At 42.8% G+C, this 16,084-nt stretch overlaps 1 protein-coding gene across 1 annotated transcript in view; it reads right to left on the bottom strand.

Moving 5' to 3' along the window:
- Positions 1–16,084, bottom strand: part of AATK (apoptosis associated tyrosine kinase) — a 32,759-nt gene that overhangs the window by 10,409 nt on the left and 6,266 nt on the right. Inside the window, exons 2-7 of the mRNA XM_053453063.1 lie at positions 9,323–9,456; positions 5,018–5,159; positions 3,400–3,479; positions 2,757–2,875; positions 748–835; positions 11–144 (exon numbers count right to left, since the gene is read on the bottom strand). Of these exons, the coding sequence (XP_053309038.1) occupies positions 11–144; positions 748–835; positions 2,757–2,875; positions 3,400–3,479; positions 5,018–5,159; positions 9,323–9,367 (608 nt within the window). The 5' untranslated portion in view covers positions 9,368–9,456. The remainder of the gene's footprint in view (positions 1–10; positions 145–747; positions 836–2,756; positions 2,876–3,399; positions 3,480–5,017; positions 5,160–9,322; positions 9,457–16,084) is intronic.

The following is a 16,084-nucleotide window of genomic DNA, read 5'->3' as shown; positions in this document are numbered from 1 at the left end:
CCTTCATTACCTATGAGTGTAATTATTCTTGTGCAAGTGCAGGAGCCCACAGCAAATCTCGCAAGCCATCCTCTGCAGCGTCAGCGGGTCGGGGGCCGTAGACTCGGAGGAGGCGCAGCTCTGGAGGTAGCCTTTCAGGTCGCCCTGCGGAAGGAGACACGTCAGCGTCAACCGAGGACCGCGTTCAGCTTCACAGCCTTAAACGGAGATTCCTGCTACTTTACAATATGGCGATTATTTATTATTATAATAAAGCGGTGAGAATGTATCTTCTCTCTCTCACTAGGGATACATCAGGCAAACGCATCTATCGGTCCTCGACTAAGCCGAATGAACGTTGTTGTGACCCATGGGGACAATTTGGAGAACGGTGCCCGGTTGGGAAGGTCTCCAAACTAACCCCTTAACCTGAATTATATAAACGCGGATCTTAAATCGACCTTAGGTTAAGATGGCTGCGCTCTGTCCTGTAAGTGTTTCTGCGCACCAAGGCACTCCTCTGTTTTTGTAGAAGCTGTTCATGCGCGTAACAAAACTGTCAGACTCGATCCGGAGCGGAGTTACATGAGATAGCAGCAGGGTATCGTTTCCTCGGCTTTTCTTCATGTTAATGAGTCCGTGAGCTTAACCCTTGGCAGTGTGACCCGGCAAACCTTTTCTATTTTCTTATTTTTTATTTTATTTTATTTTTTTAACTTCGCCTGCCCTTTTTTTGCCCTCCTCTTTGCTCCGTGTTATGGGACTTACCAGTGGGCAAAACTCCATGATCAATAGGTACGGGGTGATCTCTGCATACTGTGCCAGGCACTGTAACAGGTTGGCATGCTGGAGGACCCTGAGGAGACAGGCACACATTTACAATTATATATATACATACACATATATATGACCCTATGGATCTATACCTTCTAAACTCTGCATACATGTCTCCATGCTTTCTTGTGTCTAATACTTAAATACAGGGGGCCACTGTGGCTACAAGTGACGTGGGTCCAAAAATGAAGGCAGTGAGGTTTGTTTTGGGATCAGTCACCCATTTGGGGGACGTCAGTGCTAAAAGAGGTCACAACGGATGGGGCATTTTAGGGTCAGCCGGGCAAAGGTTGCAGTTGAAGGACACTTGTGTTGTTTCCTACAGCCAAGCTAGAGTTTCGCAAGTTCTTATCAGAGTGGGGTCATGCATGGGACATCCCTGAGCAAGAAGAGAACCTAACCCTACACAGCGATGACCCAAAATAGGGTGACATGGCGTCCCGTTTCTGTCTTTGCATTATATAACTTCCCGTAACCCGATGGAACGTTCTGTATGTTAAACTGCATGTGCTGTTTGAGCAAGCCTGGGCAAGCAATTTCTCCGTACTCTGTGTCAACAATAACAGCGGAGCGGGAGAAAGAACAATGACGCCTTTCAACTCATCAGCTATTCTATGACCTTATAAAATGTAAAAATGCAAATATAGAAATCACGCAGCACACTTACACCCGCCGCGTGGATCTTCCCCAAGGCAAAATAACTTTATACGGGTTACAAGGGCCTGGGGGCTGTTACGCCTATATACAGACATTATATATATATATACACACACCCACACACCGGTATATATACACACAGACACATATACACAGCTTGCACTTAAGTTGTTGCGTTTTTCTTGTGCTCTACATTTAATCTGCCACGTGGCATGAAATTTGTACCTTGCCCTAACGTATTAATGATAATGATGATTAATGACGGCTTAAGGTTGAAGGTAGGATTCCAATGCAATCGCCGCTGAGGGTTCATGGGAAATCAAGGAAAAATGTATTACTATGAAAAGCGATGGAAAATAGAATCCGAATACCTTCATTTTAAATTGTTTTAGAATAGCAAGGAGGGGGGATCGATGCCTAGAAGCCCCTAGACGTGGAAGCAGATCAGACCCATTGGGCCAGTTTTTTGTGAAATTCAGGGGAGGGCTGGTGTCTTTTGGCCGCGGAGACAAGTAAAGCCTAGTAGCCTTTCTGCCCCCGGTAACCCACTAGCGCACGCACATTTGAGCCCCCCCCCCCCTCCGGCTTGGCTGTCTCTGCTAAGTAGTTGCCCTGACAGCCAAAAACCATAGAGATGTACCGTTAGGTCCTATAAGGCAGCGTCACCCACTGGTGACAGCAAGACCTCCAGCTCTCCGTGGTGCGGGGAGTAGAAGCCCGCTAGACTATTTATCCGCTAAACCCTAGCAGAGCTACCTGAAAATGAAAGTTCATGCACAACAACGCGAGGTATTTATTCAGGAAAAGATTTATTTCCTAAATGTACCAGAGACACGGACAGTATGCACACAAACATGCGCCGACAGCTTGGGCTCTCACGTCATCTTGCCATTGACTTGCGAATGCCAACTGTTTGCGGTGAACACAAAACACGGCAGCTAAACAGAATGTTCCTTTTATACGGAGCTCATCAAATCGTTACTTAAAAGCAACGTGCTGCCTTTGCATTTCTGATCCTTGTGGCAAAAAGTGGCAGTACTGGCCGGTGGATTTCATGTCTTGAAGGTTTCTCCCCCACCGGGACAAAGGCTGCCTGAACCAATCAACAACAATCAGCAGCTTAATAACTGGGGAGAAATAATGAGGCGGATACCGAAAGTAAACATATTGCTTATTTTTAAAGCCGTTGAAATAGTCTAAGATGAGTCGGACGCTCAGTAAATATCCCTAGAAACCTCATAGTAAGTTACTAGAAGAAGCGGCCCTCGGGCGGCCGGGTCACTTACCTATAGGGATGGGTCTCTTCTAAGAAAAGTATCTGCTCCTGCACGCTGGCGCTCACCTTAAGCTCCTTCACCATTACCTGGGTGCTGTTAAGTCCGGAATTAACCTCACCAAGTAGCACCTAAAAGAATTTTAATAGATGAATTTATTTTTATCTAATTTATTAAATTTAGGTTTACATTCTATTCTCCTCCCCTGCCTCCTACCCACCCAGCAACCCAATACACAAAGCTACTTTGTTATTTATTTGATTTCTTATATATTTAGGAAAATAAGATTAAGTCAAGTGACACATTGTTACATATGCAAGCTGTTTCCAACAAAATAACACTATAAATACATCATTCTATTCTTTTCAAGGCAATGCATTATAAAAGTGTTCTGCTAAAACAAATGTAATAATTGGATTCCAAAACAGTAAAGGCTCGATTTAAAAAAAAAAAATACATATTTAGAATTTTATATAAAAAATATTCAGTAGAAATACCACTGAAATTGTACAGCTCTGCGTAATTTGTTGGCACTTAATAAATAAAAATAAAATAATAATAATAATAAATAAATACCTACACATCTCCGGGGTGTTTAGTAAGAGTACCTGTAATACAGAGTATAACCAGCAGAGGGCGCCAGAGTATCGCTCACCTTGCCAAACCACCCGTGCCCAATTTCTTTCAGGTACAGCAGACTCTGCCTGCCCAAGTCTGTGGATTTGAGAAGCTGGACTGTAAAATAATATCTGTATTACCCTCATTGTCTGATAATACTACAAATCTTAATGATAACCCCCAAGAATTCTTCATTGGCATCCAACATCCAAATCGGCCCCTCTTCCGTCCCCTGGAGCCCCCTTCTTTTAGGAGCTCAGAATGTTTGGAACCCAGCGTTCTACAGCCTTAAAAGTAACAATGAGTACAGAAATAAAGATAACATCTAATGGTTGGCTCGTCGTAAATCTGTAGCTTATTTTAATCTATTAACACAATCACATTCGTAACAAATCAGCTTTAAGGTGTCCGTCATGTGATTCCCCAAATGTGCCTTCATCCCCTTGTGACATTTTCAGTTTCTCGACTCTCCCACGCCTGTCAACCCACCGCCATGCCCTAAAATACCAGGGGTGCATACCGGCCTCCACTACAAACAGTGGCATTGTGGCCTTGCCTGGCACGGCCCATCACTGCTTGGGGGGACACTGAGGCCATTCTATGAGACAACGGCACAAACATGGGCCGGCTGGACTCCGGTGAAAAGGATCCCTTGTTTGTGAAGACGTCTGTTCTTTGAGGGTTTGTTTTTTACGTTCTGTTTCTCAGCACAAAGCCCCCCCCCTTGCTTGGTGAATTCAGAAAAAAAAAAAGATTCATTTCTTGTCGAGATTCCAGTCCCACTCATAGCTGGCCATGGAGCAAATGCTTCGCACAGCTAAACGCATTGTCTTATTGTCTCCGCTGAGCCCACTTACAGACAAAAGGTGATGTTATCTGGCCCATTACGCACACTCGCTCTTTCCAAGAGCTACTAAATACGTGTCCGTACCCACCGCCTACATGCCACCGAGTGCATGGAAACATAAAAACAGAGAATTTGACGGCAGATCGGCCCCATTTGGCCCATCTAGTCTTCAGAGGCTACATTGAAAAAAGCAGGAGTATTCCATAGGTTGTTATGGTGATGGCACCACTTTTTATACCACTTTCCATCAAGTACCTCTTTATACATAACCCTCAAAGTGCTCTGGGGTCTGGTGCAAAGTTTGAGATGGGGTATTATCTTCATAACAACCACAGGAATGTTCCTTCTGATTGTACCATTCCATTCGGTTGCTATGGTGATAGAACCAATTTCCAAACTTTGCAACAGAATCTGGTTATATACAAAACCGCACCGTGTTTTCCACAAAGCGAGGGACATGTGGTAGAAGTGATTCGGGGAGGAAAGGAGGAGGCCAGATGAACCACTAGAGGTTTGGAGCTCCTGGAATGTAGACCCCACCACGTAAGATGGACCATCACTGTACAAATGATTTGACCCACAGAATCTTCAACGCTTCATCAAATAGAATGTACATGTCAACTCGCCATTAAATGTAACACTGGTCCCAACGGAACCCTAAATTAACTCCAACACCTTGTAATTAAAAAGGAGAACCTTCCTTCAAAGATACACCAACTAGTAAGAAAATCGCCGAGGTGGAACCTTAAGAGCTTCTAGATATGGATACAAGGTGACACGTTGAAAGAGCTCAAAGGCTTATCCTTACCTGATCGTCCTGGTTGTTTGGACATCGGGACTGAAACTTCTGTAAGAGGAAGAACATATACTTCGGGTCCATTCTGTGCGGCTGGAGAGCTCTGGACAGAAAATTCGGTGGTGTAGTCTTCTCCTTCCACATTGTCAAGCTCCTGAGAACAACGGGAATGCATTAAATGTCAAAAAAGACGGAAATCACCACCCAAACAACGACAGAAAGCATTTGGGTCAGGAAGAAAACATTTCTAGTTACACAAACCCCTTACCATGAGTCAGAGTTCTAGCGTGTACAATAGCGATGGAAGACTAGATACATCGGAGCTATTGTTGGATGACAACTTCCACCAGTTTTATAGGTTCCTAAGCTAGACCTTCACCGCCATGAACTGTATGACCACTCTGAACTACGTCAACATAATATTCAAACCCGTACGACCTGATGAAGGATTTAGTAGAAAACGAGGCTCGTTGGCATGGAAGTTGGGTGGGGAACAGCCTGATCGGTGGAGAAATGGTCATTTCCTATAAGTAGTTACATATTCATTAAAATCGACTGAAGTATTTATTTATTCCACAGGTCTCCTGCTAACGTCTTCTGAAATACGAGGATAGAACTTTGGCGCCACTGAAGGTTCCAGAACTGGAACGCGATCGCGTGATTACCCCTGTTGCGTCGGGGACGATTCCAGCCATCATTATAGCAACGCCCCGTCATTTCTGAAAAGCATTCGCGAGTAAGTGGCTTGGCGTTCTCCTGACACGCTTGGAGAGTCGCGATGATTTGGTTACTCACGCATGGCTTCCCGTGGCATTGCAGCTGGCACGAAGATGCCCTGGTTCCTCCGTATCAGAGATGCCAGCTGCTGCCCTGTTTATAGAGCAAGAATGCCACGCGCATGCCCGGAGGCTGCCCCCTTCTCTTCTCCTGGGTATCTCGTCCTCCCTCCCCTTCTAACTGCAAATCCTCGCTCATGACATTTAAATTCGTCTCCTGCTTATACGTCATGGGAAGAGAAGGGATACTTCTGTGCCTTATTCTGTATGCACCGTATAACTCCCATCACATGCAGTCAACCACAGCTGTATATCAGCACAACCTACGACTTAACCCTTCTTTGCAAGCTGAAGGAAGACCACCGATGGAGCGAATGTATAAAATGTATATAAAAGCTATAAAACACACAAGGTTAGCCTTGCATCACCTCTCATTTATCGATTTATATAGCGCCATCCTAGTCTGCAGCGTTGTACAATGTAAGCAGGATCTAAGAGGTAATGCATCACGTAACACTTTGGACTTGCAGAAACAAAACGGTAAAGACTTGGAATAACATAACTCATTGACATATTTAACTTTCACTAAACAGTATTTCTAAAAATATATAATTATATAAAACGATGTTTGGAATCAGCCGACGGTCGCCCCCGTACATTCTGCCATCGTAGGGTTGATGCTCCGCTTTCTTCTGTAACGGCAGCAGAATTTAGACGACCGCCATGCTTACACACGCAACACGCAGACCCCTAAACACACAACATGTCATTAACATTAACCCTCCAATGACATAAACCTGCTTTCAGACAGACACCTGAATCTAAGCAGTAACTGACGGAATTCTAAATGGAATCTTCATATTATTAAGAAAGCATTAATAATTAATAAAGAAAGAAAGAATCATTTCTAACATCTACTGCGCAGAAGAGAAAAGTCCTAGCGTGTGTTAACACATACATACAGGTTTTACATACATGTACAATCCGACGTGATTGTGGGTCAGATACAAAATTTAAAACCCCCTACCTCTCCGTGTCTCCAAGATAAGCCTTTAATCCCAAACGCTGCCTCGGCTATTAGGTAGGAAAGCGTTAGCATATCAGTAGCGGGGTGACGGGGACCCAGGGAGTGACTGGCACTGCCATCACACAGCCGGCGCTGCCCGGCGCATTACCCACGCTCAGCTGAGCTGCAAATCAGGATCCAGAGGACTGTGCTGGAAACGGGGGCGGCGGAGTCCTTTATCGCATATTCTTGTAAAGCAGGGACATGCCATTCGCAGCCCACTCCGCGTGTCACCGTCCCCGTGCCGCCCCTCAGCGCGTGCCTTCACAATGACATTATTATATGAAACCCATCGCCCGTTTCTATCCAGAACTGAAAGGGTTAATGGCCCATTGCTTCTGTATATATTTTTTTCTATTCATTTTTTAGCACAATATCCGTCAGCGTTATATATATATATATATATATATATATATATATATATAACCCCCTTAGATTGTAAGCTTGCGAGCCGAGCCCTCTTTCCCTACTGTTCCGGGTCGTCTTAGTCTGTCGGCTCTAGTTCTGTCAGATCCTTTGAATGTAGGGACTGTAAGGAGTGCCGTGGGAATTTTTGGCGCTATATAAATAAACGAGAATAATAATAATAATCATAAAAGTAGGGTCGTTTTTCTCGGAAATTTGGTATACCGTAAAACTTCCATTGTAATTTTAAAACTTTATCCCCCATCATTAATAAATTCTAACAGTGGAATCATTTATTTTTATCAATTTTTAATGACCCTCTGTTAATTTGGAGATAATTACATTCTGCCTGTGAGCTGTTGTCCACCTTGAAGGCCGTGATCCCTCTGCCCCCTTTTTCCTCCCCTGATGCCCCTCTTTTTCTAGGCTTCGGAGTGTTTGCTGGGTATGAGGGTATCAGAGGGTTCTACAGCCCTAAAAGCCCCGATAATGTGTTTATAAACAGCAGGCAAATATCTTTATAAATTAAACTAAAAAGCCTTATTACGTTACAAAAATATCCATCAGTAGGTCATAAAGTAGTTATTTAGGGCCCCGGACGAATATACATTTCTCATTATTGAAGGGTGTTACCTGATTGGATAAAAGTTGAGATGTACCGCCCCCGAGCAGCACGAGGGGTAAGTTTACCCCCTTTGGGAACCAGTTTGCATGGGAACGAGTCCTAATGAAATGGAAATGAGCGTGAGGAGTATTTTGCTTACTTTATGTTACTTTGACTGTTTGTTACTAAATAAACAGTAGTTTCGGACAATAAGCAGTTCTTGCCTGCCTCAATATTCTTGATTCTTCTAAAATAGCTGAATTATTTATGGCCATTCTGTTGTAATTGCCCTGCTTTTCTCTTCATCCATGAACATTTTTAACCTCCGCATGACTGTTATGTGCAAACAAAAAATTTACCAGCCGGCCCCTGCTGTCTGTCTAAGGATTATGACAATAGCTCCGGTCGGCAGGGGGCAGCAGGGCAAAAAGAGAGCCCCCTACTGGCAGGGAAGATCTGGTGATGCTGAGGTGGTCACTTTGTCCTTTAGGGTATAACTCCGTACCCAGGGTGCACCCGCTAGTGAGGGGTAGCCGGTGTAGCTGAATGGGAGGAGGTGAGATAAAGGACGGCAGGAGGTATGTGGCTGAAGCAGGGGTATCAACTAAGGGGTAATCATCAACTGGCGAGTTAAAGGGCAACATTGGGAGGGGATTTATTGATATTAACACGAGAGTAGAACCAGGCCAGCTTTACTATAACGGTTGGGATGTTAGTGGGATCTACGTGGACACGAAGGGCTTAAACCATTAAGTTTGTCGCCGACACGAGAGACAATGGAAGGGAAGCAAACATGAAACCCCTGACCACAGATAGGAAGAGAGTGAAGCACCCGTGGCCATGGGAAGTGTCCTCCGTTACCATCGTCTGCTGCCATGCCGTCATGTCAGCTCGACTGCCACTCAACAAGCTGACGGGGGCAAAACAGACAGGCACGGGGGAGAAGTTACGAAACGAGACAGACAAAATCACTAGAGTGAAAAGAGGCAAATAGAGAAGGAAGAGCGATCAATACTGGCTGGAGATACTCAAGTGTCTGAGCGGCAGAGAGAGAGGGAACGCCGGGAGATTGACAGGGAGATGGGCAGGCGTACAACGAGAAAAATGTCATCAACACCCCCCCATATGTTCATTCTGTCACTCATCCCCTTCTTCTCCTCTGTCTCTCCCCTTCATGCTCCCGTTCGGGTTTCACTTAGTAGTTTGCCAACTTCCCACTCACGAAGGGATTAGTGAGTGTCCCGGGGAAAGGGAGAATGAGTGAGTGAGAATGTAAGGAAATCAATACGAGAGAAGTGACTAGGGCTCTTGTGACCCGGGGCAGGATCCGAGGTCCCGCAGAAGACATCGAAGGGGTATTGCCTCCGAAGCATGCCCATTACCCTGTGGCACCTGGGGAAGCTGCCCCCGTTGCGCTGTGGATGTCACGGCCCTGCCTTTCTTTGATCCTGCAAACAGTTCCTTACCTTGAAGCCGATGTCCCCCTTCTTGCAGCACAGACAGGCCAGCATGAGGAATATGAACGTGATGAGACCAGAGAAAGAAACCGCCACCACAGCAAGAGACGATGGCCAGGACAACTCACTCAGTGGAGTCCCGTCTGCAAGAGAATAAGCAGGCATTATACTTCCGTCAAGGGACTCCAAAGGACTCCGCAAAGGATATATATATATACACATCTGGAAATCAGCTATTTAAAGCATATATGTGATCTACAATGTGTCTCCTTATCGGATGATGAAAGAGTTGCTCCATGTCCCGTTATGATATGTACTTACTGTGCTCTAAGAGGATATGGAGTCTTTAGGTCTATTGGAATTATGAAGGGGTTTTATCTGAAGAAGAGACCTCTGAAGGCCTCAAAGCTGATGTAACTCTTTTTTCCTCTAATAGTGTTGATTATTGTTCTTGTTAAATGGATGTTTTTTAATAAACACAATGTAACAAACTGCCGTCGCCTTGGCCTGCTAGATGAAACGCACAGATCATTATCTGCCTGTTCGTGTTTATCTGTGTATAATAAACCTCCTGACACAAGATATGCTAGAGACAGGAAAAATAGCAGTTGTTATATGTGAGGTTTTTTTATACAGTTTGTGTTCAGATCCTATAATGCTTTTCTTTACAAACTGGTGAAATATTATAAATTCCTACAACTGTGTCTTACCAAACTCCACCAGCAGAGGGCAGCAACACACTCCATTTGTTTTAATAATAAGAAAAACATACTAATCTGCATAAAATTACTGATTGTTGGGAACAAAATGTATATTTCACAAAAGGGAACAACTGCCTCCCAATTATATAAAGACCAAGAAGAATAACTTGATAAAGTATAGAATATGAAAACCATATGTTTTATTTGCTCTACCGTAATTTTATTACAATTAGCACTTAGCTCCCTGAAAGCACTGTGGCATTTACCAAACAGAGTTGTCATGAAATATGTTTTATATATATATAAATATAGATATTTTATTACTATATGTATTATTTTTTGGTATCTCATCCCAATCATATCTCATTGCCTTTAGGGGGACATTAGAACAGCTCAGTCTTAGTCTCCAAATGGTGACAATCTGACTAATGAAGGTCTGTGGGGAAAGGACTTCATAAACTGTGCCATAAAGCATCCGGCAGCATGTGGTAAGCTTCCAACGCATAGTTCCAACAGTACAATTGTCAGACAAAGCTTAAAAATAATGATTACCCATTTATTTTGCTATTATCACAAGTTCAGAGAATCTGGGTCCTGATTGCAAATAAAAGCCCAAATGCTTCCTAGGCCAGTTTAAAATTACCAAAAACGCACAATACATGATTATTTTATTTCAAAATGCATTTTATTTAAACAGAGAAAACAGTTATCCTTCTTAGAGAACATTGATTGATGCACTTATCGAACCAATTATAGCTACAGCTTCTTGTGCGAAAACACAATGAAGGACAAGAAATACAATTTTAAAGGTCCAGACACATTCATACAAAAATATACATTTAAAGCTTTTTTAGCATGTAGAAAATTAATTTTTTTTTCTGTTTCTTAGTTAATCTTGAATTTTAACTGTTCTTGTAGAACCACAGCTAAACCTCACTTTATGGCTTTGCATTTTTATGATTTTTCAAGTCCTCTTATGTTTCCAGACTTCAAAGTACATTTACAGTTGTCTTCCAGGTAACACTCAGGTGTTTTATTCTGCACAACTATTTAGCAGCAAGTGCCCCTTTTTCTTAGGACAGTGACTATTTCTTAACTAAATGACAAAAACCTTAGAGGCCGGGTGCCTCCTTTACCCATGGGGGCTAACAGAAGATCCTCACTGATCTGTAATATATATATATATATATATATATTTATATATATAGTTATATCCCTAAGAGTCATGGGAATTATAGTCCAGCCAACACCTATTTATTAGCCTCAATAAAAAGAAGCCCTTATCTTGAGATTCTTAATATATTTCAGTGGTTAAGATATGTTAACGATATATCCCCATTACTATCTGAATTCTCCCTGGTATTTTAATCTTAGTAATTTGTTTTTTTATCAATTTTGGGTTAAAACGTATAAGCTAAACATTTTTTTAAGTCTAAACACATAAAAAACCACACAACACGAACACGTTTCTTGTTCTCTTGATTTAACGCGAGTGGTTTTTTAGGTGATGGGACTATTTTTAAGCCAGCTTGGGGCGCATTAGATGCAGTCAGAACTATTCTTCATCACCAGCCAACTGACGAAATATCTGTGAAAACCACGCAACCTGGAGAAGTGGCATTTGTCCAGTTCTAATACTTTTTTTTTTCTCAATGTACCAGATTAGTGAATAATTCTAAATCTAGTGTTCTGTGATTTATATAATTTATGTCCATTTACAGATTTAATTTATAAACCCATTAGCTGTTGTTTATAAACACATTATTGTTACTTTTAGAGCTATTCTGAGCTCCTAGAAAAGAGAGGCATCAGGGAGGAAAGAGGGGCTTTAGAGGAGGAGAGAGGGACATCAGGGGAGGAAAGAGGGGATTTAGAGGAGGAAAGGGGGGCATCAGGGGAGGAAAGGGGGACATCAGGGGAGGAAAGGGGGGCATCAGGGGAGGAAAGGGGGACATCAGGGGAGGAAAGAGGGACATCAGGGGAGGAAAGAGGGGCTTTAGAGGAGGAAAGGGGGACAGTGGAATTTGGGTCCCAAAGTAAATGCCAAAACCAAATGGATCTCTGTGTCGATTTAATGGGCTTGTGTATAAAATCTCCCAGCGATGAAGGGGTTAATTTGTTCAGGGTCCCAGTTAAGTGTCCTCTCAGTGGCTGTAACACAGTGAAGCCTCTCAGCGATACTGAGCCTTGACGGTTTTCATTAATATTCAAGCAATGCTTTCAGTTTTAAGCCCAAAAGCCCGCAACAGATCCTTAATAGCACCGAGCCTAGAGATCCATTTCTGCGCGTTACTAGCTTAAAGGTACCGTAACATCGCACACAGATACACAGACGGACAGACGGACGGACAGGTGCGGCCCACCTGCCATCATTATTCATACACCCATGGAACAAATTTAAAAAAATGGGAACGGTAACGTTACAAAAGGGGAAGGATAATGGGGAGGAATAATAATACTGATCCTGACATTAGGACATTAAGATGGCTGGTGCTATGGTATTTACATTAAGAAAAAAACATGTATATACCATGTATAGATTGTTTTAATTTGTTAACAGCATTACTTGCGCTTATTTAGTATATAGACCTCCATTGATTATAGAGCTCCCCAGGTTGGTTGGGGGAGATCAGACAGTCGTTCCACATGATAATACGTGATTAGATAATCTTGTACCTTTAGACTTACGGCTTTTGCTTGTTCATGTCTTCAAGATTTTCTTGTATTTAAAAAAAATTATGTCAATTATCATAAAAATAAATTAAGCTCCTATCAAAAATGATCATTTAATAGCAGAGAAAACGATGTAGTTACACCAATTCACCACAAGGGGCCTCGTTCTGTATAATGATTATGATTCACAGAATGACTTAATATTTCTTTTCTTTATGTTCTCTTTTTACATAATCCATTATTTATGTCATATTCAAACATTTATTATTAAAATCCCCAAAAATACCAGGACTCTTTGGGATCCTCAATGATCCTCAATGACTTCAAAAGTACAATAAAGTGTGATCACATTTTATAGGTCAACTTGAAATCCAAATGGTTCCACTTATGGTTCATTTTGATGAGTTTGTTCTTGTTTTTGTTTTTTTTTTAAAATTTGCTACAATTTCACCCAGAAAAAAATCCGACCCTGGACCTTCATCAAAGGAGCTAAGCCTGGGGGTGACCAGTAGGTAGACCACCAGCTATGTTCTCCAAACTACAAGCGCATCCTTCTATGATGCTGACTTCTAGGATCAGTATTTGGAGCTATTACTAATCCAACCAACCCCATTTACTGATATATTGAGAAATTCTTATCTCAAATATCAGATTGTCATTATGGAACGAGTAGACCATGTTTTAGCTCAACAATGAAATGAAGGAACTCAACAAGAAGAACCCGTAAGAATACATTCCCACCCAAAAGGGCTTTCTCTGATTTTCTGTATTCATAACCTCAGCCCACAGTCTGAACCATCCAAGGACAAGCGCTCAGGTCTCATCTGGCTGCCTCAATGGGAAAGGAAGAAAGACGGAGATTTATCATGAAAAGCGATACAGTGTGTCATCCGAACAACCCCTCGCTCCATGGGAATTAAACCCCCAGGGAGGGAACAGAAGGTTATTGTAATGGCGGTCAACAGCTTAATGCAATCAATTACCTTCTTCCATCATATTCCTAAGGTTTTTTTCAGTAATCAGACTTCGTGGATCCTTAGCTTTCCTGCGTTCAAATTCCGCTTCGTAAATGGGTTAGAAAGTCACCGAGGCTCTGATATAAAATAATGGACCGAATAATAGTAATAAATCCCTAATCAATTTCCGATACTCATGTCCTGAGCTTTTCGCGAGGCATGGGATATATCAGCACATGGATCTATGTGTAATGGGATGACATTCGGATCCCCCTGGATGATCAGGACCAACGCACCAGAACCTTCAGAGAACAGATTTTTTAGCATATCTCATCTTTTATATACCGGCCCCAAACGACCCCCTCTCCTGAGCACAGATTGATCCGTTTTATTGGCTGCTCTACTAATTGATCCACTTGCGCTCATATTAAGACCTCCTCAATAACATGGAGTTTCGGCAGGACCGGACTGGTGAAGACAGAGCGCCCCTGGCACGTTAAGGCCAGCGACCGCCAGATGATGTAAGTGCGGCCGACGGCCAGATAACCCAGCGGCAGATCAGAGGAGGCTCACCGGAAATGTATGGTGTTTGAGGGAGTGTGTGTGAGTATGTATGTAAGTGTAAGTATGGTCTTAGAGTGAATGCGTGTAAGGGTATGGTATAAGCAGTTGTGTATGAGAGTATGCTGTTAGCATGTGTATGTACATGCTACTGTATGGTGTAAGAGTGTGTGGGTGAGCGGGTGTTAGTGTGTGGTGTTGCATGAGTATGTGCATCAGCATAATGGTGTGTATTAGTATTCGGCGTGTGTTTAAGTTTGTGTCTGGTGTTAGCGTGAGTGTCGGTGTTAGGTGTGAGTGTCAGGGGTGAGCATATGGTTAGTGTATGGTGTTAAAGTGAGTGGGTATTAGAGCGAGTTTGCCTGTTAGTACGTACCTATGTTTTAGTTACAGAGGGCTCCTAAAAATACTGCACCCATGGCACTAACCCTTGGATAGCGCCTGCATATTATATACTTGCTGTAAACGGAACCCTGCAATATGCATTTTGTAAAGATGCTTATCGGGATATATTTTGCACTTTTGGAATTTGGCCAATAATATAACAAATGTCAGAAGTATCGAAAGTTTGATATTTATCCAGTTCTCTCTATTCTCCAGACAAAGCAAGTACTGTAGCTGCCTTGGAGCGATTGGAGTCTCTGGGCCACCCCCGTACCCCAAAACACTTGCAGCTTTGTTCTTTTTATGGCCTACCTAGAAAGCATGTGGGTAAATCTGGCGTCGAGGTGTCTTTTAACCAGAATGAGTTTTAAGATATAGGAACAGAAAGAATACTCGGGTATCTCTAACTCAAGACATATTCTGCGCATATTACATGAATTTAAATAATACCCTGGGGCTTTGGCCACATTGCCTGCATGGCTGCACACTGCTCTACGCTCAGCCGAAAACTAATATACAGCCTTATTTTCTGATCCTCTGGGTGACGCAGTCATCGCAATTTATCTGAGCATCCTTTGTGACCCCCAATCAGTATCTTTTCTCATCTGCACGTTATAGCGAAGAGGGGGGCCACGCTGCAGCTGCTGCATTACCATTATACCGCCGCGAACAAGCAGCGTAATTATAAGAGAGCAGAAGAAGAAAGGAAGCATTGATAAACCAGAGAGAATAGGAGCAGGACGGAGACAAGTGAATACGAATCTCTCAGACGCGTGGGATTTATGAGAATGGAAATGCATGCGCAGAAACACACTCTGTGTACCGGACCTTAGAAAGGAAGAGGTCCATTCTTTACCGAATTTCACACTATCCCCAGATAAGCGACGGTTGTCACCTTACATGTGGGAGTCTAGTGAATGGTTAAAGGTAGCACCAGGTCAGCAAAACTGACTCCAAAGGCAGAGGAATATGGAGGCAATTACAGTATTCTTGCCTGCTTTTACCCCTCTTTGCATCTGACGCAGCAATTTATGGTGTGCTCGTAGGAACAGGCTTGTGTTCCATATGGAAGACCACAGGGAATGAATGAATGAATGAATGAGTGAATGAGCCAGGAAGACATATATAGAAGTCCTTTTACGAAGCAGGAAAATGGCCTCAGATTTCTAAATAAGCCGGTTTTAAGATCTGAGGCCATTCTCCATAATGCATAACTTTACCTGGCAGATTATGGGTTAAACCTTACTTCCGCAAACTGAGCAAAAGGGGGTTAATCATATAAGAGATCTGGTATCCTGGAAATCAAAATAGCACGTATGCCCCAGTAACGACCGATCTGCAATCCTATTAAAACATTTCTGCATCCAAGCCAGAGGAGAAGTAATACTGGAAAAAGAATCCTGGAGAAACAGTTTTATAGCAAGACGTGGAAAACCCTGAAATAAACAGAGGATTTCGGGAACCGAACTTGGTTTTTCCACCTATAGAAATCATAA

This window comes from Spea bombifrons, chromosome 13 (genome assembly GCF_027358695.1).
Source record: "Spea bombifrons isolate aSpeBom1 chromosome 13, aSpeBom1.2.pri, whole genome shotgun sequence".
Lineage (NCBI taxonomy): Eukaryota > Metazoa > Chordata > Amphibia > Anura > Pelobatidae > Spea > Spea bombifrons.
Note: the sequence above shows the minus strand (reverse complement) of the source record. Positions and strands in the feature narration are given on the sequence as shown.